Consider the following 27,461-nt stretch of genomic DNA (forward strand, 5'->3'; position numbering starts at 1 on the left):
AATCATTACATAGACCTATATAGAAGTTTCTGTAGTGGAATTACATTATAAATGCTCTAGGACAGCTATTCTTAACTTGGAGCCCACACTCCCCAGGGAGTATGTTCTGCCACTTAACTGTTTTTACTGTGAGCCTGCTTCTCATTTGTAAATCAAGGATAACAATAATTGACCTTATCTCATGGCCTTGTCCTCAGAAGTAAATGAAATTCAGAGCTTAACATAGCCTGGCATGTAGGACACATTCATTCGATGTGAATTTGCCGAGCTCAGGAAGCGTCCCCAAAACACACCAGTCAAGACGTTGATAAGTTTGTCTGGTTTATTCCCAATCTGTAGAAATGATATTCCCACACCACACACACTCACATGCACACACGCACACATACTTCATCCGCTTGAATTTGCCCGACAAACTCCTTCCTTTTGAGTCATAGAGACTAAACCATAATTGGCAGTCCCCAAGTTGCTGGTTACATTACAGTTAGATTTGGTCTTTTAGAAATAAGACAGCTGAGGTCTCAAGCTGAGCCCTTACCAAGAGAAGTAAGAGTCCTAGAGCTAATAGCCACAACCTGGAATACATACAGATCCCCTTTCCCAGGGACCACTCTTGAGACCCTCTCCCCTCAAGGATTGGGTTCAAAGAAGTGGTAAAGGAACTGGTGAGGTTTCCCAGGATATCCCCCATCCAATAAGAGAACCCTCTTTCCCACCCTTTCCAGGAGCCAGGGACACACCTGCTTGCTCTCCTTCCATAAGGAGGCTTCCTATGGTCGTGTAATCTATGGAACCCACTGAAATAAGTCAGGTTGTTTCTATCTTCCTCTCTGAGTAAGGAACAGGAACACTGAATATAATGGGTAGTCAAGGGAGGCTTTACCTTGTTCAAAGGTCCCAGCCTGTCCCAGAGAGGAGAGGTAGTGGGAAGGGTGAGGACAGGCAGTTACTAATCTAATGATCTCATGGGAAACAGAAAAAGCCAGGGAGTATGTGGGGAGTAGGATTTTACATTTACAGGGACAAATGTTTTGCTGGGGTTTAATATTCAACTAGGCCTATGCATTTGAAGCAGTTTCTTAGGCTGAAGATCAGCCAGTCATGACCAAATAGTCTTGCTCCTAAACTGGTTGAGACCAGCAGACTAATCCAACCTGGCCATTTCTCAAACCTCCACATGCTTTACCCCCTCAAGGTGTGGGGGCAGCACCTTGGACCCTTGATTATCGTCACTTAGGAGCCTGCAAGGAGTCCAACCTCCAACAGCCCCCAGATCTTTCCACTTAAGGTTTTGCAAAGGCTTCTCCAAGACTCTTGCCCAGTCTTAGGCCTGGCTAGGCACCCCACTATTACAGGGCAGCCACCCCTCTATTTCCCACCCTCACCCCTTGCCTAACATCATCTTATTCATCATCATCTGCGTCTGACTCTAAACTCTAACTTCTGTGAGTCCATCCTATTTCACTGCTGGATTCTCAGTTCTTGGCCCATAGCAGGTACTTAATAAACATGTTAAATGAATGAGTATGTCTAAGTCCTGCACAGGAAGGAGTAAAGGACTCCAGGACACAAGAGGGGTCAAGGCTGAAGCACTTGCTCAGCCCAGAAGGGGACAAGTCTGACACTTATCTGTGTGAGTTCTGAGAAGCAGTTCTCCAAGACTCGGCCAGGAAGCTCCGCAGAATGCAGAACTGCAGAGGCCAATCTGGTCTTTATGCAAACTCTGACGCTGACTCTGAGGTGCTGGGGAGTGTTAGTCCTCACATAGGGCCTTCAGAGAAGAGAAGCCTTACCCAAGCATTGACCTAGGAGACCACCCCTACCTGCCCCTTCCCTTGTTTTCTTCCCTAACTGAGGCAGACATGAGGCACAGGCAGGGAATCAGGAGACCATCTCCAAATTAACTCCCTGACTTGGGGCAAGGCACTTAGTCCTTATGGACCGCCACAGTTTACTCACTTGTGAAACAAGAGGACTGGCTCAGCTAACTACAAGATGAGTTGGATTCTTAAATCCTGTGAGTCCATAAAACAGGACACAGACGCCCCTAATCGAATTTCCAAGCTCAAGGTTTTGGGTGATTTGGAAAGAGAGAGGAGTTAGAGAGACAGTGAACACAGCATGTCAGGATAAAATGGGAGGACTTAAAGCTTATAATAGGTGGTCAATAAATATCTGTTGGATGAATGAGTGAATGAATGAGTAAATGAATGGTGTGAGTAGGGTGGGAAGGCAAATCAGGGAAGTAGTCAAGTTTCAAGCAGATTTGAGATCAGAAAAGCAACCTTCAATTTCTCAGCTCTTGGCTTAGTTGTGGGGCAGACTTTTTGCCATGAGTATTTTATTGTTCATTCTCTTATCCTATATAGCATCCTCCCTCAAAGGTGGGATTAGGCTGAGCTGACCCCCTCCCCCAAAGCCCCTGGCCTCACTTCTCTTTCTGAAGCCCTTTCCTGCCCCAGCAAGGGCCAGTGATGCTGCACCCTCCCCCAAAGCTGTTGATATAAGTGTGGCTACTGCTTGGGGGCAAGGCCAGAGGGGTTCTTTCTGGTACCTTCTTCAAAGGGCTCAAACTGCCAAACCCCTCTCCTTCACTCCTTCCATCACCTCTTTGAGGACCCTCACTGAGGATGAGAAGAGGCACAGACTGAGGGGAGATCGGCTGGGATGATGGGGCACTGAGAGGCCAGTGTCCTAGAGGTCAGGCTAACCTAAGAACACTGTAACCACAGGGCTGTCTGAAGGAACCCTAATGAGGGCCTGCAGCTTTGTCCCTTCTCCAGGGCCTTCGGAAAGTGAACTGGGATCCTCACCAATGCCAGGCCAGCAAGCCTGGGGTTGGCTCAGAGACCTGGAAAGACAGAGAGTGCCAGCTCCAAAGATGGGGAACAAAGGCTCCCAGCATCACTGCCCTGTCCCCATCCCTTACAATTTTGGGTTGGATGTCAGCCCTTCTGCACAGGAGAGGGGAGAGAAGGCTCAGGATCCCCCCCATCAAAGCCCCTTTAAGGCAGATAATTTGTGCTTTACAAAAAGATCGCTGATTCTGTCCCATAAAAAACAAACCAACCAACCCACAACGACCAAACAAACAAGACAAATCACAATGAGTCAAGAAGGCCAGGGAGATCTGGGGGGAGGAACAGGGGTGGGGCAGCTGGAAAGGGTAGGGCAGGGCAGGTCCAGGTCCAGCAGGGGTCCTCAGGGCAGACTGGCAATGTCTCTCTCTGGAGGGGGACCAGCTGGCTTGGGGCTGCTCTCGTTGGCTTTTCCTTCAAACATCATGACTCTGGTTGGAGGATGAGAAAAAAACAAAACAAAAGAAGATTAGGACTCCTCCCATCCAGGAAAAGATCATCCCAGCTCTCAGGTCTGCAGGGTCCTCAACAGAATGCATTTGCAGTCGTTTTCCACTAGAATCCTCACGGAAGGAAGCCCAGGGCAGCGGCTACATGGAAGGTGCCACTAGTCCCATTTTGCAGAGGAGAAAACTGAGGTGCAAGGTCTTGCTGTGACTTCTCAGAATCACACAAGTAGTCCAAGGCAGAGGCAGGATGAGACACCAGACCTCTCTGACTTCTAGGCCATGCCCCTTCCCTTGCACACACTGCCTGGCATGGGTGGAGCACGGCTGGGCTGTGGCTCTGCTCAAGAGAGAGTTTGTAAATACAAACCTGACCCTGCCAATGCCCTATGTGAAACTCTTCAAAAACCCTTCAAATCTTCACAAACCTCCCCACTGCTCTTAGAGTAAAGTCTGGGAGCACAGGGTAGGGGTTCCGAGAGAATTCCAGTCCAGCCCCACTATATCCCAGTGGGTGACTCAAGCAAGACACTCAACCTCTCTGATCCTCAGCTTTTCCACCTATAGGTGGGGATGCCAAAAGTGCTTACCTCCTGGAGCTGTTCTAAGGGTCAGTGCCCTTACCCTCTGCTCTGCACCATCTGTAGGCTCTCCCTGGGTGGTCTCTTCCAACCCTTTGGCTTTAAATTGCACCTAAGTCGGAAAGTCTGCAAATGTCTTATCTCTGATTCCAGACTTGCATATCCAGCTCCCTCCTCCACTTCTCCCTTTGACTGTCTAATGGACATTTTCAATTTAACACATCTAAAACTGAATTCTTAATTCCCCCCTTCCCCACCTATTCCTCCCTCTCAGCAAGAGGCATCATCACTCACCAGTTCCTCAGACCCCAGACCTTAGAATCATCTGACCCCGCATTTTCCTTTACACCTCAATCCAGGCCTTAAAAGCAAATCCTTCCAGCTCTACCTCCCAAGTCAATCCCAGTTCAAACGGTTCCTGTCCATGTCTACTGCAGCCTCTCCAGGCCAAGTGGCCTCACCTCTCATCTGGACGAGCACACGAGCCTCCTACAGGACTCCCTACTTCTACTCTCACCCCTGCAGCAGCCAGAGAGGGCCCTTCAAAAGCCAACCCCCAGCTCAGAATCCTCTACTGGCATCCCTCACTATTAAAAAATCCTAAGTCCGACCATGGCCTCCAAGGCCCCACATGACCTGGCACCCACCCACCTCTGTGGCCTCATGCCCTTGCTCACTGCACTCCAGCCACACTGGCCTCCATGCTGTTCCTTGAGCTTATAAGCACCATCCTGCCTCAGGGCCTTTGCACTTGCAGTGTCCTCTGCCTGGATTGCTTTTCTCCCAGATCTTCACACAGCTCGTACCTCCCTTGCTCAGGGCCCTGGTCAGATGTTACCTGTTCAGTGAGACCCTTTCTTTGTGGTACACCATCACAATCGATTTATTATTATTATTATTATTATTATTACTGCCCTCTGTCTCCTGTCACTAGAATGTAACTCCCATGAGGCCAGGGACTAGAACAATTCCTGGTGCTCAATAAATATTTGCTGAATTAATAAATGATAAATGTAGAGTCAAAGTTTAGACTAACGCCCGATATAGTAAACCTTCACAAAACATTAGGTTTCATTTTGAGAGCATTTTCACTGTCATTGCTACTACCTGGCTGTGATCTGACCCCGGTGGTTTTTCCCACCACGCCCCTTGCCCCAACCCACCCCACACTAAAAGCTCTGGCCAGACTGAACTGTGGGCTCATGAGCAGGTTCATTTGCCTCCTCAAGCCTCAGGCCTCAAAAAAAAAAAATGCAATTGATTTCATAAAAGCCAAGTGAGTGTCCTTTTCAGCTCTAACAAATGATTATGAGACTTCTTCAGGGAATTTCTCTGTTCCTCTTCATGGGAAAGTACCTCCCATGTGCAAGTTTGGCTACCGTTTCTTAGGTATTTATCTTTAGTCAGGCACTGGGTTGAAAGCTTCATATGTGTTACCTCATTAACCTTCAGGACAAAACTTCGTGGAGGATATTTACTAGGCTCCCTATTTTACAGATGAAGAAACCAAGCTGGGAGACCTAAGGTAACTTGCCCAGGATCATATCAGTCACAGGTGACAGCTTCAAGGTTTGAACTCTACCTCCCTTGAGAGCCAGGTCTTAAGTCTATATTATGCTCAAGACAACTCCCTGGGGTATTAGAGTCACTTTATAAATGAGGAACCTGAGGCTCTGAAAGTTTCAATGGTAGGCTCATCATCATCATCATGATTTCAGTTGCTGCTTTCATGTGTGATCCCATCTAACTTTCATCTGAGAGATAAAGACACTGAAGTCCAGCAAGACTATGTACCTTGCCTGGCAGGTCACAAAATGAAGAACGGCGGAGGTGCCCCAAGCCTGGGGCCTCTAGACACAGAATGACTTTGCTTTCGAAGTTAGCAGGAAAGACAAGGGAGGTACTCACAGCTTAAGAACAGCTGACCGTTTCCCCAGCATCATATTCACAAAGTCTCGGTAGGAGATGGTGTCGCTGACCCCACCTGTCACCTCTGAGATCATCTTCTTCATCTCCAGGTGGGTCTTGGGGACCCCAAGCTTCTCCATCATCCTCTTTAAAGACATCAGGTCTGCCAGAAGAGGAAAGGTAGGTGCATTAAGCGCAGCCAGACTGCTGGGACTGAGTGGGAAAGCTGGGGAAAGCTCCACTCTGGGACTGCCCCCCAACCCTGCCCTGAGAAGCTAGGCTGGGAGATCCCCTCCCTGGCCTCTGCAGCCAGTGACTGCATATTGTATTTCTCCTTCAGGGAGAATGAGCCCATCACATATGCATTGCTCTCTTTGGAAGAAGTATTGGCTAGCGTTTAAGGCGTGGGCTTCTAGAGTCAGACCTGGGTTGGAATCTAGCTCTGCCATTCCTGGATGTGGTATGGGGGGCAAATCACTTAACCTCTCTGAATCCCTACTCCCGTCATTTATAAAATGGGTTGACGTGGTCGTTCAGAGAGACAATGCATGGGAGCAGGGGCTTAGTCACAGGAGCCATTAGTTTTTTACTTTGTTATCTCTGCTGCTCTCTGTGGTTATGGCGAGCCTTGTGCCCATTGCCTCCTGTTACCCGAGAAGTCACTGCCCAGCGAGGTGGGCTGAGGAAGTCAGCCTGACCCCAGGCGCTGAAAGCCACTCCCCAGGGCAGTGGTACAGCAGCTTCTCCCCACCTGCCATTTCCCCCACTACAGTCCTAGGGCTCCACCTGGGCTGGAAGGGAGAGGGGGTCAAAAGTATCCTGCAGGGCAGGAAAACTGACAAAATAACAAAATTCAAGAAAAACAAGGGAGGCACCTAAAACTCACTACACCCCAGGAGTTGCCGCCTCTCAGCTCCCTGCTCCCGCCAAGATCTGAGGCAATTTCCTTCAGATTGTTCTTCAGTGAACAATGGATCAGCAAGGGATGGTGGGATTGGGGGTGGGGGTGGGGGCTGCTCTTAGGGCTGTGGAGAGCGGTGCAGCCAGCACCCACCAGAGAGGCAGGGCAGGCAGGACTGGTGCCAGACCCCTAGGTGCCAGGATGTCCACGACATTTCCAAGAAAGCCAGGCAGCGTTCTTCAGGAAGAACTTGCTGCTGGCCAGACTCTAAGTTGGCACGACCTTTCTAGAAGGCAAATTGGCAAGAAGCTTCAAAAGTCTTTGACCCAGAATATCTAATTCCTGGGATTCACTCTAAAGAAATAATTAGTGATGTGGACAAAGATTCATGTACAAAGATGTTCTTCACAGAATTATCAATAATAGTTAAAACTGGAAAACATCTAAATGCTGAATACCAAGGCGGACAAATAAATTATAGAACATTCCTACAGTGGAACATTATGTTGCCATTAATTATATTTCAGAAGAAAGGTAATAATATGTTACAATACTTACAATGTAAGTTTTAAAAAGGAGGTTCTTAAATGATTTATAAAATAGCATTTGAAGATTTGTGATTAGAAATGAGTGGAAGGATATCAACTGAAATGTTTATAGCTGCTATTTCTGGGATATGGGATTGTGGGTGATTTGTTTTTGTCTTTTTATAATGAAAATGTATTCATTGGATAATCAGAAAATTTTTTTTTTCTTAAAAAAAAAAAAGGATTAAAACTCTCAAAAGGGAAAAGAAAAGAGGGAGGGCAGAGGGAAAAGGGAAGTAGAAACAGTGGTGGCAGAAGTGACACTGGAAGTACAGGGTGAAACAGAGGATGGAGAATCCACTCAAGAAACCAAAGGCTGGGATCTGGGCCCTGAATCTGCCACTTAACAAGTTATTTCGCCTGAGTCTCAGTTTCCTTATCTGTAAAATGGGGATAACTAAACCATCCCTGACCACATCACAGAGATATTGGTGAAAATCAGAACAGAAGTGTTAAGGATTGAATCACGTCTCCCCCAAAGAAATGTTCAAGTCCTAACCCCCAGTCCTGCGGATGTGAACCCATTTGTAAATAGGGTCTTTGAAGATGTGATTAGTTACGATGAGGCCAAACAATTAGGGTGGGCCTTAATCCAGTATGACTGGTGTTCTTGTAAGCAGAGGAAATTTGGACACAGTCAGTAGGAGACAGACAGAGAGAAATACAGCCATGTGACAGGCAGAGCTTGAGTATGGACTGCCGGCAAGCTGCCACCAGGATACGACAGAGTTCAGAGAATGCATGGTCCTGCCAACACCGTGATGTTGCACCTCTAGCTACCAAAACTGTGAGATGTCAAGTTCCTGTTGTTTAAACCAGCCAGTCTGTGGTAGTTATTTGTTATAGCAGCCTCTGTCACCCCCAGTGCCTGGACAGCAGGATGTTATATGGGTCTGTTGGAGGGGAAAGCACCCTGTCAACTCTAGGGCACCATACAAATGGAAGGGCATGCTTGGAGACAAGGGAAGTGACATCTTCTGGGTCAGGGGTCAACTGCCTGTCCACACTGGGGTGGCCTGAGTGTCTCCAGTTCTGGACAGGGCCCGGCGCCCTCTAACCTGAGTGTCTGATGCACCTGGGGCGGGAGGCTGCAGGCTGGGCAGGGAAACATGGGGGGACCTGAGAGGCAACAGCCTAGAGAGGAATGTGCAGGGGACCAGGGCAGAAGGCAGAAGGGCTCAAGTCTGGTTTGGCTGGCCTGTGGCACATCAGGGAGCTTCAGCATGTGTTTGTCACACTCACAGATGGCCCCATGCCCCCCACCCACACAGGTGAGTCAATGGGGCTCTCCAGACCCTCCCACACTCTACCCACACCTGACACCCCCTAGACACATTCCTCAAGACCTCACTCACCAATCTCGCCTTCATTGTTCAGGTCAAACTCCATATACTTCTCTGGAAAGCACAGAGCAAACACTTGTGTTAGTTATGAAGCAGGGTCATTCCCTGCAGGGACCCAGTGACTTCCCTTGAGGGAGACCGGTAGGGTCCTTGGGGAGTTCACACCGTCACCCTGACTCCACAAGGGTGCAGATGACATGAAGGCTGTTGGCTCAGCCGTGGCCTCTGGTACCCCCCTCCCCACACTCACACAGGCGCTGTGAAGTAAAGGCATCAAGGGGGCAAGTCTGACTCTCGTACAAGGAGGGTCATCCAGCAGCTTCCATCTGGGTCTCCACCAGTGTAGTCTGCACCCAAATTGGCTGGGAAGTGACTACATAGGTTCCAGGCCCTGGAGATTCGGAGTGAGAAGGCTTGGGAAGGGCAGAGTGGGACCAGGTATCAATGAATTTTCAAGGTGTCCCGGGTGATTCTGATGGGCAGCCAGGGGAGGGAACTGATTTAAGAGCCACTGTGGTCATGAACCTTTTGGGGCATCATGGACACCACTGAGACTCTGTCGGGAGAAATGCTCCTGGACCTGCCCTTGCCCACAAAATAGTACATACATTTTCCAGGGTATGCACACCCTCCCGGCAAACCTCACCTACAGATTACTACAAAGTTAAAAATCCCTGGCCAAGGAGTCAGGGAAGCCTCTGATAGCAAGGGAGGACAACACAGAGGCATGAGCTCAGTATTTTCCAGCAAGGGCAGTGTGTGTCTGTGTGGGCAAGACACCCATTCCACGGAAGAGCAGGTGGTCCCACATGGTCTATTCTGCACTATGCAGCCAGGGTGAGAAAGTCAAAGTCCTGAGAGTGGCCTGCGAGGCCTCCCGTGATCCTCAGGCACGTCTGCCCTCCCCCTCTTGGGCGCCTCTCCCATCATCCCCTCCAGTCCACGCAGGGGCCTTGCAGTTCCCGGCACACTCCGCACCTGCTCCTGCTTGGGGCTTTGCACCTGTTGGCCCTCTGCTTGGAATGCACATCCCAGGTATTCCCATCATCGATGGACACCCCCTTCAACACTCCCCGCCACCTTTTCTAAAGAGGCACCCCCTCCCCATTCCGAGCACTCCTGACCTCCGTACCTGGTTCACTTCTCACCAAAGTGCTTACTACCATCTGATATACTTTCTATTTCCTTGCTCTGTTTACCATCTGCTTCCTCCACCAGAACACAAGCTCCTTTGGGCAGGGACCTTCTTGTGTTCACTGCTGTATCCCCAGGACTGGAATGGAGCCTGGGACCTAGTAAGTGCCCATCTGGAGATCAAATGTGTGAATGATTTGAAGACTACTACAGTCCCTTTCCTTCCAGAGCCCCTTCCTGTGGCTCCAGTCCATCTGGACCAACACAGTCCTATACCCCTATCAAGACAAGAGAGTGGTTATTAGACACCCCAGAACCACCATCCCTCCTTTGAGAGCCGCCTCTGAAGAGTGACCCCACCAGTATCAAGAGAGAGGGGAATAGCCTGCTCCTCTTTTGCACAGCTCTCCTCTAGGTGGCTGGGATGGGGGCAGGGATGAGGTATCTTTTTTTCTATTTCTTTTCTTTTTTAATATAAAAAGTTTCACAGCATAAAGAAGGGTTAAAAGCAGGGACTTTGGATTTAGACTTACATGGGTTCAAATCCCAACTCTGCCATGGGTGAGGCTGTGTGACTTTAGGCAAATGACCCTACCTCTCTGAGCCATCTGTAACTTAGCAATCACACAATCTACCTCCTGGGTGTGTTGGGGCAATTCAGGGAACTAACAATCACCCCTGGTTGATGCTCAACACATGCCATAGATGTCTTGCCTCCCAACTAAGCTGTGAGCTATTTGAGGAGCACCTGGCAGGTCCTTTGCCTTGGAGCAGGAAGGATGCCCACATTGCCAAGACGTTAGAGGAGAGATCTGGTCTCAGGGATGTCCATCATGGGTCCTCTAGCAAGCCCAAGGCTCCCTCTGCCTGGCCAGGAAAGGTGGGTCTGTCCCCCACCCCCACTCCTTATGTGCATGGCTCCTCTCCTTTTGGGCCACTGGCTGAGAACCAAGTGCCAGGGCCCCAAACAGAGAGACCTTTATGCCGCCCCTCTCCCCATGCGGCTCCCGGACCCTGTTTTCTTTTCATCCCGTGCTGCCGGGATTCAATGGGCAGAAACTCTGCCCCCCTGCCCTACTGTGGTGACACAAACGTCCATTCTCCACAGGGGCTCCCGAGACGCTCCACCGTGGAGGGGGAGAGACAAGGGCGGCTCACAAAGGGCTGATTGTGTGCTGGGGCCTCCGGAGCGAGCCGGGCCTGGGCAGCGGCGGACAGGAGCCAACCTGGGCCTTGCCAGGCAACCAGGGGAGAAAGAGAGGCAGGGGCGGGCTGGGGCCCGCAGGGGAAGGGGCCTGCCTCCACCTTGCAGGGGACCCCTGTTTTGCAGCCAGCCAGGAAGAGGCGTTCTGGATGACATAGGGCTGCAGCCCAGCCTTGTGAGAATAAGGGGTAGTGTCATGTTGTGTGGGGCAGAGAGGCCAACCCAGCTCTCCTGGGATGGCAGGACAGCCAGCTCCAGCTTACCCTTGAAGGCTGCGAGCTTTTCTGGCAGGTTCTCTTCATCGCTGTACTTCTGGTCACAAAGAAACTCCTAGAGAGGCGAGAGGGCAGTACTGAATGAGGGGTCAGTGGGCAGAACTCACCAACAGTAGCCCGGGTGCCTCCTCTCTACCGGGTGGCCGGACTTGGCCGGGCCAGGCAGGAGGCTCCAGTGTTTGTCCTGGCTGCCTGTCAACCCTCGGAGGCAGATCTGCCCAGTCCACCCTGTGGGGAGGAAGTTCTGCCCAGCAGCTTGGGGTGGGACCCAAGGTTTGTTCCAGAAGACTAAGAACCCTTTAATCAGCAACTGAATTAAGGGTGTGGGGACCTAGGCCTCTTCCCTGAGCACTCTTGCTCCAGGATCCGTGAAGCTGTGAGCTCCAAAGACAAGCCACCTGGTTCCATCATTAGCTTTTTAGTATGAGATCCTGAGCCAATCAACTCACCCCTCTGTACCTCTGTCATCTTATCTGCCAAATGAGGATAATTATTATAGCTCCTTCCTGGGTGTGTAAGAGATTCAAATAAGATGTTCATGTAAGACTTGGTGATGTAGTATGTGTAACAGTAGCTGTCATTATTAGTCTCTGCACTAGCCAGAAAATGACTGTGCAATGTTTGGGAGGTCACTTACCCTCTCACCTCTTTCCTTACCTGTAAAATGGGGCTTCAATCCCTGACCCTCCTTCTTCTCAGATGCTTGGAGAGAACCACATGGGCAGGGTCTGGGGGCCACTAATAGGAGCCTCCAGGATGAAGAATTGTGCTCAGCACCTTGCCCACATTCTCTTTTCTAATCTCCCAGTAGCTCCAAGAGGTAGCTACTATTATTACACCCATTTTACAGATGAGGAAACAGAGGCTCACACAGACAGAACTTCAACTTGGCTCCATCTCATTTAGAGTCTGCACCCTTAACTCCAACACTTAAAGATGGGCAGATCATAGGCATTCATCCAAGTGTCCAGCCTTAAAACAAAAAGTTACCCATAATGGGCACCTGCTCTGCACCAGCACAGCACCAGGTATCCCACACGCCTTGTTGCTCATCTTCAAGCAGCCCTAGAACCTGTATTCAAAGGGGGAAGCAGAGGCTGTATTCCCATCCCATCCTGCAAACTCCCTCTTCTCTGGACCTTCCTCTCTTTGATACTGAACAGACCGGACATGGGCATCACTTCTCCATCATTCATTTGACATTTTTTTGAGGGACTACAGTGTTCACTGCACTGTGTGAAGCAGCAAGGGAGAGGGTGAGACCAAGGTGAAAAAGATAAGGTCCCTATCCTAAAATTACAGAGTCCATGTTTAAAAGAATGTTAAATGTTATCTGTTTCTAAACTCCATCTACCATATCCCACTAAATGGTGACCAAGTCTATACTTAGATATCTCCTAGGACAGGGAATTGACTACCTTTCTTGGCACTGCCCAGCCTTTTGTTGTAATTGCCCAAAAAGCTTCAAGCAGAATAGGGAGACGACAAGAACCTAAATAACCATTAAACAATCTAGGCTTATCTCAGTCCTACACTTACTAGCTGTGAAATGGACACAATAGTACCCACCACCTTGGATACCTGCCCCCCATGGGGATGATCCACTGGGAGCACTTAGCAGTGAGCTCAGCACATCAGCTATCAATTAGCTATGGGTATGGCTATAAATATGAAGCAGATTCACTCAACACCCTTTGACAGAATAGGAGAAACTCACATTCCCATGTGGCTTCCCTCACTGGTGGCGGGAAATCTGACTGCCACCTTGCTTTTGGTAAAAGATCGACTGTGACAGGTACTGTGTTAATGAATGATTAAATCCTCACCACTGCTACTACTCCGATTTTATAGGTGAGAACATGAGAACGAGCAGTTCAATAACATGTGTAGGGTCCCCAGACAGCCGTGGAAGTGGCAGGGTTGGTTTGGAACCTGGGTCTCTTGGACTTCAGGGCCCATGTCCTCCTGCAGCTGCAGCCCCAGGGCCCAGGGGTGCAGCTGGGTCAGCCACTGCCTCACGGGGGGCATGGCCCTGCTTCTACCCACTGGAGCTGGATCCTTCTGCGGCCTCAGAGGCTGCCCTCCTCCAGGCTGGCTTTGTCCAGGGCTTCCTGGCCCTCTCGTAGCCTTCTCCACTGCTCCACCTCCTTCCCCATTCTCTGACCCAAAGTAGGACAATTAACTCGTCTGTGACCCTGAGCAAACCAAACACCTCCTGGGGCCACAGATACCGTATCTGTCCAAAGAAGGGACAAATTGGGTCAGTGGTTTCCAGACTTTGGGGTACTGCACACAAGAAACATTTCCCCAAAAGTGGGGGTGGAGGTAAGAGTGGGGTGGTAATATAGGGCTGCCAAGTTTTTATTTTGCCAAGTACAGACTTTTTAAACAATTACCATTGACTATTGCCATGAGTTCAGAAAAGGACATTTCATAGAAGTAGGAAGTACATATCTCAGAATTTAAAATCAAATCCATTTAGCTTAGGTTCAACTCGCTATGCTCCCTTCATTTAACCAAGAAACCGGAAACACTCTGGGGGGAGGCGCGGAGCCCCAGGCAAGGCCCTGCATCTGGAAACCTCTGGAAAGGGATTTGGAGAGCCCCTCCCAGCTCCAACGTTCGGGTGTCCCAGAAATCCTGCACCAGCCCTGAAGCTGTATGGAAGCCTGTACCACCCACCCCTATGGATCTACTCTGCAGGCAGCCGGGGTTCAAAGAGAAGGACAGGGTCCCTGGCCTTAGGGATGAATCACACACGAACACAAAACAACCAGGCAGCGACTGAGAGCAAGGGTCGGCAACAGCAGGATCAACTGCAGGAGTGGCTAATAAGGGCTCCCATAGGCCAGGCTCTCACAGTGGTTTCCCCAATGAGTCATCACAGCAGGGGGTGTCTAGGATTATTGCCATTTCACCAATGAAGCCAATTTTCTCCTTTGCATTATCACCCTCTAACATACTATTTTATTTGTGTCTCCCTTTTCCACCCCATCCCTAAAGTGGGTGTCCCAGCCACCCTGGCCTCCTTCCTGTGCCTCCCACATGCCAGGCAGGCTCCTATTTTAGGATCTTGGCTCTATCAGTGCTCCGGGCCTACAGCACTCTTCCTCCAAATATCTGTGTGATTCTCTCCCTCGCTTCCTTCAAGCCTTTGCTCAATGAGGCCAATCCCACCTCCCCAAACCCCTTCAATCACCTTACCGTGCTCTGCTTTTCCTTTTTTCCCCATAGGATGAATCCCCTCCTAATGTAATTTGCAATGTCATTACTTATAAAGCTGATTGTCCATTGTCTACGTCCGCCTGCTAGAATGTAGCTCCACATAGCAGCCACTCAATAAATGGGGATAAGACAATGACTTGAGACAGGGAAGATAAAAGCTTGCCCAAAGAAGCACAGCTAGAAAGTAGCCAAGCTGGGACTGAATCCCACAGCAGATGCTGCTCCTGAACGTTCCAGCACGGAGCCGAGGTGTAGAAATAACTCGAGGAAGTGAGTGCTAGGAAGATGCTGGAGGAGGCACGTTCTCAGGCACAGGTTCTAGATTTACCATCTAGTGTCCCACAGCTTGCCTAGCACCTGGCAGGGTCCAGCATATAGTAGGTACTGAATAAACATTGGTTGAACGAATGAAGAAGCCTGCTTGTTCAGCCCCCCATACAGCCCAGAGTTACTTTCTCCAAACTCACCCCTGAAATGGTCAGGCAGTTTTGCCAAGATGCAAGCACGAGTGTCACAGACACTGGAGGGAACCCGGCGATTGAACTCACATTCTTCCTCAAAGCCAAAAATGACAAATGCTCGAGCCACTGGTAAGCAGGGGAGGGAGAAGCAGCTGACCCATTCATGCGTGGGTAAGCAGCCCTCTCAGGCCCTGGGTTTAGGGCAGCTGTGCTGACCCTGCCCTTGGCAGGGAGTGTGGGTGGCAGGAGGAGGCTGGCAGGCAGCAGAAACTAGAGTTGCATTGGCTCAGCTGCCAGCCCCCACCTCCAAGCTTTGGATTCTTGGTTCCTGCTCATGCACAGCCTGCAGCATCCTCCCTGCAGGGATCCTCCCTGCACACCCATGCCCAGCTTGGGGCACAGCCAGACTCCAGGAACCCCGGCTGCCCAGGCCCTGGGTCCACTGAAGGAGGAAACAGAGGTAGAAGTCACCCCAGATGCTTGGAAGAAAAACAAAAGAAGCAAAAAGAGGGCACACTGGAGCCAGACTGCCTGAGTTCAAATCCACTTAGTAGCCATGTGAAAATTACTTCATTTGCCTGTGCTTCAGTTTCCTCACGTGCAAACGAGAAAGGACAAAAATATCCTATCAACTTCACAGGATTGTCCTGAGAACTACAGTGTATAAGTAAATATATGTAAAGTGCTTAATACAGTGCCTGCTACTTAATAAATACCAAATAGATGTTACCTATTTATTATTTTTTTTTAACATTTATATCAGTATGATCAGACCTTCAACTATTACATAAATTAGGAAGGAAAAGCACTCTCCCCATCCCCGACTTAGGCCAGTAATGATTTCTCTTTCCCCTTTCTGGGTATCCCCATCTCACAGGTGGGACAACTGAGGCCCAGAAAGGTTGTTCAACTTGCTGAAGACCACAAAGCCTTAACAATTCAAGGTCTGCTCCCTTTTCACCATCCCAGCTCCCTCCCTGCCCCAGACTAATAGCCTGGCCACAGATTTCTGGGCAAAGAAAGTCAATACTGGGAGTTACCTTTCCTTTTGGGCAGATGTAGCAAGGAGGGTGTTCCAGAGGTCTGGGACCCACTCTATAGCCCCCTGGGAAGGGGAGGTGATGGTTTACTCTTATGTCCTACCTCCCTCTCCTCCTCCAACCCACCATCCCAAAAGACAAGTTTTTCCAGCTGAAGAAACTGCTGCTGGGGTTCCCCCATGTAGGAGGTGCCCCTGAGCTCTGAGAAGAGAGCGACTATTGAATCACAGAAAGACAAGTCTGGTCTCGGTGGCCTGGTCAGTACCTGGCAAAGAGCCAGGAAATGCAGGAGCCTGCACGTGGAAAACAAGAAGTCTTGAGCCCTGCAGGCAGTCCTCGAGGGTCAGAGTGTCTGTGGATGAGGCTTGGGAAGGTGGCAGAGCTGCTAAGACATCCGCCCAGTCACAGAACCTGGAAGGGAGTCCTCAGAGCATCCCGCCTGCCCTCCTTGTTTAATAGCTGAGGAAACCAAGGCTCCAGGGAATAAAGTTCTTGCCTAAAGCCACAGTGGCTGGAAGCCCCACGTAAACATCCTGGGCACAGAACGTGCAGAATGGAGGGCTGGGCGGAAGGATTGGGGGAAAGGGGCTGACTCAGACTGCCTTGGTTCACATCCCAGCTCAACCACTTACTAGCCCTATTACCCTGAGCAACTTGCATTATCACTCTGGGCCTGTTTTCTCATCTCTAAAATGGGATCATCATGATAGAACCTCCTCATTGGGTTGTTGTGAGGATTCGAAGGGCTAATATATCAAGAGTCTGGTTCCTAGCACACTTACTGAATGTTAGCAATGATCATTATCTATTCAGATCACCCAAACCAAGTCACACCAAGAGACAAATATGTGCAGGTGAAGGACATGGAAGAGACCCACCCACAACTCTCTCTGCCCCACATTGTGCCACAAGTCCTCCTGGTGAGGCTTGACCCTCTGGCCATCCCTCATCAAGGGCAAGCTTCACTGTGGTTCCTGAACTCCTGGCTAACCTCGCAGCGATGGGCCTCCCACACGGGCACAGGACAGAGCATTCCCATCTCAGTCCCAGGGCACTGCGCCCACAGATGCACCTGCTTGCTGGTGGCTCTCTTGGTCATCTACAACCTCTGATGCACATCCAAATTCCCCCAGAAGCTCTGTCCAAGTGCTCATGCCCAGGAAGGGCTACTTCCAAAAGTTCCCAGACAAGGGGGAGGTCCATCAGAGATGGGTGGCCCCTGCTGTGCCCCCGGCCTCCAGGTTCCTGCCACCTGCTGCTGCTCCCCGACTTGACTCTCTTTCCGGGTTGGTACCTCCAGCACCTGCTGATGGAGGCTTGCTCCTGGCTCTCCTGGCTTGCCTTTATGTATCAGCTGCAGCAGAATTTTGAGGCAGACAGATATCACCATCTTGGAGGCCATGCAAGGAGCTGGTGGCTCAAGCCCTAGGTGAGAACCTCAATGCCCGGCTGTGAGGCCTCTGACGCAGCCTGTAAGCTCTTAAAGGGCCAGGACCAAGCCACAAATGCCCAGCCTGGTGCCTGGTGTGTAGCAGGAGCCTGTAACATGCACCCACGTTAAGGACAGCAGGCTCACATTCCCCACCACAGCTCTGGGGCCTCGTCTGGACACTGTGTTCTCGCCAACAGACAGGGCAGCTAAAGAAAAACGCCCCACCAACTACACAAATGAAGCAGACTCTGCAGAAATTCCATCTCCTGCTTCCTGTGACAGGGCCACACCAAGGTCACCCCTGGCCAGACCTGTGGGGACACCGAATCCTCGGAGGCTCACATGGCTGCTTATCACCATCTCCCTTATAATATATTAAGTAAGAGCAAGAGAAACGGGTGCCCAGTGATGCCAACTGAGCACATTTACCTGGGCACAGACAGAGTGGTACTGGCAGGTACACAGGAAAAGAGGGACACCTGCATAATGGCTTGGGTCAGATCTCAGCAGTCCCCTATTGCTGGGTGAAGAGCAGGGGACATACCCGACTGCTGTGCCCAGCTCTCTTCCCAGGAAAGATGGCACATGGGTTCCAAAATAACCATTTGGCACCTAAATGCCACAGGGAATGGTGAGTGTCCTTCCTTTGACCCAGGAGGCTGGGATGCTGGGAGAGTAGCCAGAGATCCTTATTCACGTAAGCAAGCGAGGGCTGTGTCACAGCTAGACCACGGCTACAAGGCCCAGGACAGGCCACAGGCAGGGTGTGGAGTCAGAAAGATCTGGTTTGAATTCCGTCTCTGCCATTTCCTGGCTGGGTGACCTTGGGCATGACTTCACCTATCCGTGTCCCAGTTTCCTCACCTCTAGAATGGGAGTCATAATAACCCTTGTCCCATGAAGAAGTTTGCAGGTCACTGGGGATCTCTCTAGATGAGCAGGATGTTGAGAGGCTTCAGTGAGATGAGCATGTCAAGTGCTGGGCACTGCTCACAGGATTTTGTTCAAGAGCCCGGCCTCTGGCCATTCAAGCTGTAACCCTCACCATCGTCTGGGCCCCTCCTGCTCAGTCCCCAACGCAGGGGCTCTCTGAGGGGCAGTCTACCCAGCCCCATCGCTTCTCTCCTTCTCTGTGGGAAGCTGGAGAAAATGTCTCCCATTGCCATATAAGGCCAGGCCTGGCTGTCCCAGGGTCACCCACCATGCCATCAGGGCGCGGGGAATGTCAGCTATGTGGGGGATGTGGGAGGCGCGTGCCGGGCCTGACCGCTCCAGTAGCGCTGATAATGCGCACGAACACACACATACAGAGACACACACAAACACACACACACAGAGACACACACAAACACACACACAGGGCATGCAAGCGGTGCGCAGGGGTGGGGGGGGGCACTCACAGAGGAGACCCAGTCAAGCTTAGAGGTTGGAACAGAGAACGGGCTGGGTTTGAATTGTAGCTGTTCAAGCTCAAGCAATTTCCTCAAACCTGCTGAATCTTTTTTGCTTGTTTGCTGAAAAATAGTACCTATTTGATAGGGCTAGAGTGGGGATTGAATGAGATCATGCCCATCATGTAGCTGCTCAGAAAATAATAGCAAACACCAAAGAAACCAAAAAAAGCATGCATTTTCATACAGCTCCACCCTCTTCCCTTCCTCCACCAGATCCTCTAAGTCTCCTTCTATTTTTACTCTTGAATCCCTTATAATAACAATAGCTAAAGCCCTGCTGCCCTATGGCCTGCCGCTAGGGAGGAGAAAGGCCCCAAAGGGAACTGGGGTACTGTCCCAGAGAAGCCCCCAGAGCTGCCAGCCAAGTGCCTAAGCTGCCGGGCGCAGCAGCCCCCCATGCGACCACCTGTCAGGGAGCGAGCCTTGAAGTCCTGTCCCAAGAGCAATGGTCCTGCTTCCACCCAGGTCACTGGCTGCCAACATAGTCCCTTCTGAAAACTGCCTACTCCAGGGACTCTGTGGCCAAGGCCATGGGGGAAGCAGACTCAGGGCCTCGAACAGAGCAACTCCTCCAGACTCTGCCAAGTGCTGCTTGTTGTAGGAAATCTGAGCGGGGCCAGGGCAGGGGTCACTGCTCCCATTTCAGGTGGGGGAAGACTAAGGCTCTGCCAGATTAAAGGATCTGGCCCAAGCTGAGCCAAGGCAAATCTCAGACCCCAGGCTTCCACTCCCCGCACCTTTAAGCTTCCAATAAATAAACGATCATCACAACAGCAGGCAACTCTCCTAGGTGCTTGATATAGGCATTTCCCTGAAAAATCACGACAACCCAATGACAATTATTTTTTTTTTTTTTTTGAAAGGGAGTTCAGAGAGGTGACGTGGCTAGTCCAAGGTCACAGAGCTGGTGAGTTGCCCTGACTCTATTCATGACTCTAAACTCTGGTAGGGCCACACTGACCACACCTGGGATGGGAAGTGGTCTGGTTCGATCCTAGAGCCTCCTTCTTCCAAGGGCCCAGACCCTGGGCCCCACCAGCCCTTGGGCAGCCTGGGCTCCCATGGCTGTTCTCAGAGCAGTATCACAGGGAGGGGAAAGGACATTCAGTTGCAAGCTGTATCACTGGCTCCTGTGTGGCCTTGGGCCAGCTGCTTGCCCTCTCTGGGCCCTGGTGTCCTGATGCGGTTAGTCCACAGCCTCCACTCTGATCGGGTTCCCTCAGTTTCCCTAAACCAAAGGTACTGTTCAGATCAGACTCTGAGAGCCACAGCTCCTCCCCGTACTGAGCCGAGCCAGTCCACTTCTCAAAACAACCCTGTAGCCCCCCCCCACAGCCACCCCCTCTCTGCCTCCCCAAGGGCAGGATTGGCCCAGAAAGTCCTACACACACTCAGCTCTTCTGGCCTGTGCAACTATGGTCACCTCATCCCCATCTCCAGCTGTCTCTGGCTCCAGGTCCCACTGGCTGTGGGTGCATTCAGCCAGCTCGGAAACCGCCCAGCCAAGTGGCCCAGGGGGCTGTATAAGGTCAGGGTCCCAGGCTCCTGTCCAGAGGGCAAGAACAGCCAAGACCACAGAGTGAACCGGGAGGAAGCCCAGCAAGCCTAGACCGCCTTAGATGTCCAGCCCACCTTACAGCTGTCCTCAAGATGGCACCAAGAGGATGGCAGTGAGGGAGCAAAAGATTACCTGGAGGAACCCTGGCGTCCCCAGAGCACTCCACGGGACCCCTGCAGCCAGCGGAAGGAAAACAGACCAGCTGTCTTGTTCTAGGCAGTCCAAGAAAATCAGGGAGGAACTCAAGACTGCAAGCCCCTGGCAAGAGGAAATTCTACAACCCTGCCCCATGTCCTGGACCCACCTCAGCACAGCCTCCACAGAGCTCTGCTGACCGCTCCAGCTTCCCGCTTTGGGGCTCAGAGCCAAGCTCAGGCTCTGGGTGCCCAGGGGCCAAGGGAGGCAGCAGGGGGAATGCCAGCCTTACTTCAGTGGGCCTGCCTCAGCAGCCAGGTACGAAGGAAACTGGGAGACATCACTGTCCAAGGAAATAGTTCTAACACCATCAGCAGAGGTCTTCCCACGTGCCGGGCACTGTACCCAGCATGATACATGCCTTCTCTCGTTTAGCATTCTCAGCAACCCTCAGAGAAAGGTACTGTCATCCTCAATCCCAGTGGCGGAAACCGGGCTTCTCAGCGAGAGGCCCCTGGCTGAGGAACACAGAAGTGGTAAATGATGGAGACCAGCTCCAAGCTCAGGTCTGTGGAACTCTAAAGCCACCAACTGGTGGCTGCCTTTGAGGCTGGGCCAATCCAGGCAGGCCCCACCACTTTACTTTTTCTGCTAGAATCTCCATGGTCATTAAGCAAACGATTGTGGAGCACCCATTGTGTGCCTGGCAACAGCCAGAAGGACTTCTTCAAACAAACCCACCAGGGCCAGCGATCCCTTCCAACACTAACAAGACCTAATCGACCTCCTGAGGGAACCTCTCCTAAAAACTGGGATGAAAAAACAGATGTGTGGGCTATGGGGGTTGGCAGGAGGCTGTTTCCACCAGGAGCCTATGTGCTACAGTGGAGAGAGCACTGGCCTGGGGGTGCGGAGCCCTGGGTTCTAACAGCCGTCTGTCACGGACTTGCTGTGCTATCTCCATGCAACCACCTTGCCTCTCTGGGCCTCTTTTCCCTCGCCCGGCTGTAAAACCCGGCTTTGTTCAGAGACCTCGGGGGTCCCTTCCAGCGTCAAATCTCTGTGGGCTCGTCCCAAGTCGGTGTCCGGGGAGCCCACGGCCGGCCCCACCTCCCTCCTTTGAGAGTAACTACTTGCAACCCGAGATGCCCGGACCTGAGCTGGGGGGTGGGGGAACCTACCTGTGCCGGAGACGAAGAGGCGGGAGTGGGGGGAAGAAACCGGGGGAAGTCCGCGGGGTGGGGGGAGGGGGCGGGGAACGGGGGGCCGCGGGAGGAAAGGGATGCAGTGTATTTGCTCCAGGCCCAGCCTCGCGGACGGAGCTGGGACCCGCAGGGCGCTGGAGCAGAGGACGCGAGCCGGCAGGTTCCACGCCCGGAGCGTCGCGCAGGCTCCAGCCACTCGCGAAGCTGCCCGCGGCTGCAGGGCTTAAAAGTGAAGGCGGGCGCCGCGCGCTTACCCGGTTGATCTCCGCCAGCCTCCTCTCCTGCCGGGCTTTGAGCAAGCCGAACGCCTTCCCTCCTGGAGGAAACAAAGAGGCGGGCCGGGAAGCTGGGGCCTCCCGGGACAGCGCGCCCCCGGCCCTCGCCGGGTTCCCGCGCGCTGCGGACCCCGCGGTCCGCCCGGGACGCCTAGGTGTCCGGGGGCGGGAAACAGCGGGCGAGGGCGCGGGGCAGGGCCACCGCGCGCTCGGCGGGTGCCGGGGACGCGGGACAGCGAGAGACAGCGGCGTCTACCTTGGAACCTGTTGCTGAGCGCGACCGACATGATGAGCTGGGTTCCCGCCGGCTCCCGGCTTCGCGGTGGCGACAGGGGCGACGAAGGGCGAGGAGGAGGGCCAGGCGCCTGGTCCGAGCTCCGGCTGTGTGTGGTGGCGGGACCTAGGGGCGGAGGGACCGCGCGGGGCGGCCGGAGCCGGACACACCTCCTCCCTCCCCTCCCCTCCCCTCCCCTCTGTGCTGCCTCCGGGGCCGCAGGCATCAAAGCGCCTATTATGCGGGACGCCGAGGCCGCCCGCAAGCCCCTCTGCTGGAGGACCCGGAAAATGCACAGCGCTCCAGCCGGCCCGCGGGGACCCGGCCTCCACCCCTCCCTCTCCGCACCTCGGGACGGAATCCCAGGGACCTGGGACAAGTCACTTCCCCCCTCCGAGCCACGATTTTCTCTTAAATGAAACGGGGACTATCTTAGTACCCACTTCCTGGGGGCGTTTTGACGATCAAATCGGGGAACTCGCCATGCCCGGGAGGGAGTAAGGGCTCAACAAACATTATTTAAGACAACGAGGACGGTGGTGATGATAGCGTTTTGCACAATGTGAACTTTTAGAAGGGAAACATGCGGTTCTCAATCTTTATTTTTTCCTCTTGAAATAAAAATGTGTACACTTTTAGTTTTCTTTGAGAAAATGCAAACTGCAACCATGACATCAGTGACACTTTCAGTCAATTAGAATGAATTAATGTTCTGTTAAAAACAATTCATTGAACACTCCTTTGTGCCAGGCACTTTGCCAAACAGTATAGGACACATTTGGTACATCATTTAATACTGAAAACTCTCTGAAATAGGACACATCATCCCCATTCTACAGAGAAGTCAGAAAGTTGAAGCCTGGGGTACCACCAAGGATATGAACCAAGCCTCTAACATCCAGGAAGAGTGGGGATCTGGGTGCAGGAACTGGGGACTCCTAAGGGTCCATTATGTATTCTATTGTCCAAATCAGGACATCTGTGAAAGGCGGCACTCTTAATAATTATGCTGGGGCCACAGGCAAAGACAAGGACCATCCTGGGCAAACAGGACACCTGCTCTCTAGTAATGGTCCCACCACACACACAGAGCTTCCTCCTCTTTGGGGATTTAAATCCAGGATCCTTTCCCACAGACTTGTCTCTGTTTTGACCCCTGGGTCCCGGGACCAGTTAGTTTTTTTTTTTTTTTTTTTTTTTTTACTGTGGGTGCTCCTGGGGAGGGAGTTGCCAGGCGGCCCCAAGGGAGGGAATTGCCATGGGAGAGGACAGAATGGGATGGCCTAGGTGGGTAACACCAGGGCGGCATTTCAGAGGGGCTGACCCCTCTTCTCCAGCACAGTGAGGGTCCTCTTGCTAGTTTACTCTCCAATGCCCATTCATCCCTAGGGTTTGGATTCACCCAAGCTATATGACCTTGGGCAAGGCACTTGACCTGTCTGAGCTTCAGTTTCCTCATCTACAAAACTGAGGAAACAAGAGCTCCTGCCCTCTGGACTTAGCGTGAGGCTCAGTGAATTCCCACAGATGAAGCCCTCCACCAGTGCCTGGAATCCAAGCAGGAGCTGTGACAACTTTTGTTATTTCAGGGTGGTTTAAGCAGATGGTAAAATGTTGAAGGTTGGAGGGGAAAGGGCTTAGAGTTACAGCCCCTGATTGATAAGAGATGTTCCAGCTGGAGACCAAACAGGGGGCCAACTTAGAACAGGTCCCTCGTAAGGCAGTGACCTGGTCAGCCCCAAGTCAGCCATTCTGCAGGACAGGGGTTGCCCCACCTTCCACCGCTCAGCTGCTGGGCTGCATTGCTAACCAGATGTTCAACAGCTGCCATATTGCACCCAGCAGTGGCCTCACCCCTGGGGCCCGAGAGTGACTGCATAGACCAGGCATGATCAGACCGCAAGAGTCAAGACATGTCAGGCCTGAGATATGTCACTATAGACCGGAGAGGAAGCCTGTGCTCCACCCATCAGGGATGCTGGGACTGGGCTTGGCTGAGCCCTACAGCTTGAGCAGATAAAGGTTTTACGCCAAGGACAGGCACTAGAACTGCTGTGTGCCCTTGATGGCCAAGAAACTAGAGTTGGGGTGGTGGGGATAAAAGGTCTTAAGAATCCCCATCTCAAAGTAGAATGGTGTAACTTATCTGGAGGACAGTGTGGTGGTTCTACAAGAAGCTAAGTATGTGGGTGCCATAAAGTCCTGCAACTTCATTATTGGGTATATACTTGGAGGATCTGAGAGCAGGGACACAAATGGACATTTGCACACTGGTGTTTATGGTGGCAGTATTCACGATTTGCAATGGATGGAGGTGGCCTAAAGGTACATCGACTGATGAGCAGAATGGTGAACTGTGGGGTATGCATACAATATTGAGCAGCTGCAAGAAAGAATGAAGCTACGAGACATGCAACTAGGTGAATGGATCTTGAGGACAGCATTTTGAGTGAAGTACACCAGAAACGAAAAGACAAACATTATAATGCCTCACTAAGATGGACTAACTATAATGTGTAAACTCTGAGAATTGAATCTTAGAGCATAGCCTATCAGGGGAATGCTTATTGTAATGGTCCCCAGATTGTAGGCTCTTACAGTAGTCACATCTATTCCTGAGTTGTGATGGTTATCTCTAAATTCTGAGATGCTGAGCTCTTTGTCTATAACCTGGTCAGTCTCTGGAATTTTCGGTATTTGTGTGACACCTGAAACTCAGAACTAGAGCTCGACAGCTATGAATGTCAGAATTACCTCTTACACCAACTCTTAAACTGAAAAAGAGTTCAGACTTCAATTAGAGATAGGAATGAAGCAGATCTGGTTAGGACTAAAGCAAATCAGGTCAAAGGGTAAAGGTCGATACTGACTGTGGTTTAAAACTTCAACTTCTGTATGAGACCGGGGGAAAAGATGTTTATTTGGTGCAGGATCTATATTTCTTGCAGCACACTAAATAATTTAACTTGTACGATCAGTTTATTCAAACACCATAATTACATGGAACTTTGAATAGGAGGTGAGATTTGGTAGGTTTGTACAGGTTAGAGTGAAATCCCAATACATCCCAAAGTAATTTGGGCAGAGAATAAAAGTATATTTGCGGGGCCCCCTTGAGGAACTGGGGAAAAAGGCAGAAATGTTGGACTTTCCCACCTGGGTTATTACTGATATTCTCACAAACATTGAGGACTAACAATTTAGTAGGATGAGCCCTCAATCTTGGGGCTTGCCCTTATGAAGCTTATAATTGCAAAGGAGAGGCTAAGCCTGCTTATAATTGTGCCTTAGAGTCTCCCCCAGAGACCCTCTTTGTTGCTCAGATGTGACCTCTCTCTCTAAGCCCACACGGCAGGTGGACTCACTTTCTCCCCACTATGGGGGACATGACTCCCAGGGATGTAAATCTCTCTGGCAACATGGGACATGACTCCCGGGGAAGAGCCTGGATCCGGCATCGTGGGATAGAGAAAATCTTCTGGACCAAAAGGGGGAAGCAAAATGAAACAAAATAAAGTTTCAGTGGCTGAGACATTTCAAATAGAGTTGAGAGGTCACTCGGGAGGGCATTCTTATGAGCCATATAGATAACCCTTTTTAGTATTTAGTGTATTGGAATAGCTAGAAGGAAATACCTGAAACTGTTGAACTGTAACCCAGTAATCTTGAGTCTTGAAGTTGATTGCATAACTATGTAGCTTATATGCTGTGACACTGTGATTGTGAAAACCTTGTGGCTCACATTCCCTTTATCCAGTGCATGGACAAATGAGTAAGAAAAATGGGGAACTAAGGGTCATTGTGGGTTGGGGGTTAGGGTTGTGGGGTCTCCTCTTCAATCTAATGCACAGAAAAGCAAAAAAGGCTGCTCTCAGAGAGAAAAAAAAAATGAAGTGAACATGGAGAGAGAAACAGGAGCAGAGACCAAGGAGAGAGGTGTTAGGAGGGGAGAGAGAAGCTACCCTGTTCCGGCAGGGCTCCAGCCCCCAGAAACTCTCCAAGGAGACCCAGAAGCCTTTCCTGCCCCAGGTTCCAGGAGACCCTCCCGTGTCTTCTCAACAGACTCCCTTTTCCTGCTTAAACCAGCTCTGGTCCTTGGGGCTCAGTTCCTGCCCTGGGGTCCCAGTGTGATTCTGTGCTGCCGGCAGGCCAGGCCCCCACCCTGCAGCCCTCTGTCTTCCCAGCCTCCAGATCCACCCTAGCTCCCCTCCTCCTCCTCCTCCATGAAGCCCTCCTTCCCTCCTCACTAGTGTCCTTACCAGCCCCTCGCTGTGCCACCAGGGACTTGCTGGAGGCCCTTTCTTGCAGAGGAGAGGAGAAATAACTTTTACTGTGATAACATATGCAATCTAAAATTTCTCATTTTAACCACTTCAAGTACACAATTTAGTGCTGTTAGTTACATTCACAGTGTTGCACAACCATCAGTACCATCTATTACCAAAACATTTGCTCCATCATCCCAAACAGAAAATCTGTACCAATGAAGCATTAACTTCCCCTTCCTTACCCCCACCCTTGCCCCTGGTAACCTGTATTGTAATTTCTGACTGTATGAGTTTGCATATTCTAATTACTTCATATACATGAGATCATACACTATTTGTCTTTTTTGGTCTGGCTTATTTCACCCAATGTGATGTCTTCAAGGTTCATCCATGTCTGACACTTGGTTTGTTTTTTTTTTGTTTGTTTTATTTTTTGTTTTTGTCATTAAAGCTACTCTACTGTATTTAGTTGTTTATTTTTTGCTCAGAGTGATTGAATCAATAAAAATACAAACAAAATATTTTTTCTTTGCTCTCTAGAAGACTAGGGAGAAAAAATACAGAAAAGCTAAATGAAGAGGTTCGAATTAAAAAAAAAAAAAGTCCCAGAAAACTACATATTGATTTCCTCCAAAGAGCCAGAGTATAAATTAAAAATATCTTTCTGACACCGTTTTTAAGGATGCCTCTGACTCAGCAGAGGAGGGCCTTATTGACTTTGATTTCCTAGAGGGTCCCTTTTAGGAGGACAGCTCTCAAAGTTGACACTTGGTTTGAGTTCACTGTTTCCTGCATCAACATCTCCAGCCTGAACCACAGGTCAGCTGAGGCCCTACTATTCCCCACCCTCCAGACTCACCCAGCCTCCAGACTTCGACTAAACCCCCGGGTGCAGAG

The 27,461-nt window shown here is 51.0% G+C and overlaps 1 protein-coding gene across 1 annotated transcript; it reads right to left on the minus strand.

The window, feature by feature from the left end:
- Window positions 1-308: 308 nt before the first annotated feature.
- Window positions 309-22,440, minus strand: AIF1L (allograft inflammatory factor 1 like). The gene is made up of 6 exons (XM_037797831.1): window positions 22,279-22,440; window positions 22,002-22,063; window positions 11,226-11,292; window positions 8,637-8,678; window positions 5,794-5,956; window positions 309-3,289 (listed from the first exon to the last, which is right to left on the minus strand). The coding sequence occupies exons 1-6, from the start codon at window positions 22,307-22,309 to the stop codon at window positions 3,202-3,204; spliced, it is 453 nt and encodes a 150-aa protein (XP_037653759.1). The 5' UTR covers window positions 22,310-22,440; the 3' UTR covers window positions 309-3,201.
- Between the last annotated feature and the right edge of the window lie 5,021 nt (window positions 22,441-27,461).

The sequence above is a fragment of the Choloepus didactylus genome, chromosome 10, assembly GCF_015220235.1.
Source record: "Choloepus didactylus isolate mChoDid1 chromosome 10, mChoDid1.pri, whole genome shotgun sequence".
NCBI classification, from domain to species: Eukaryota; Metazoa; Chordata; class Mammalia; order Pilosa; family Megalonychidae; genus Choloepus; species Choloepus didactylus.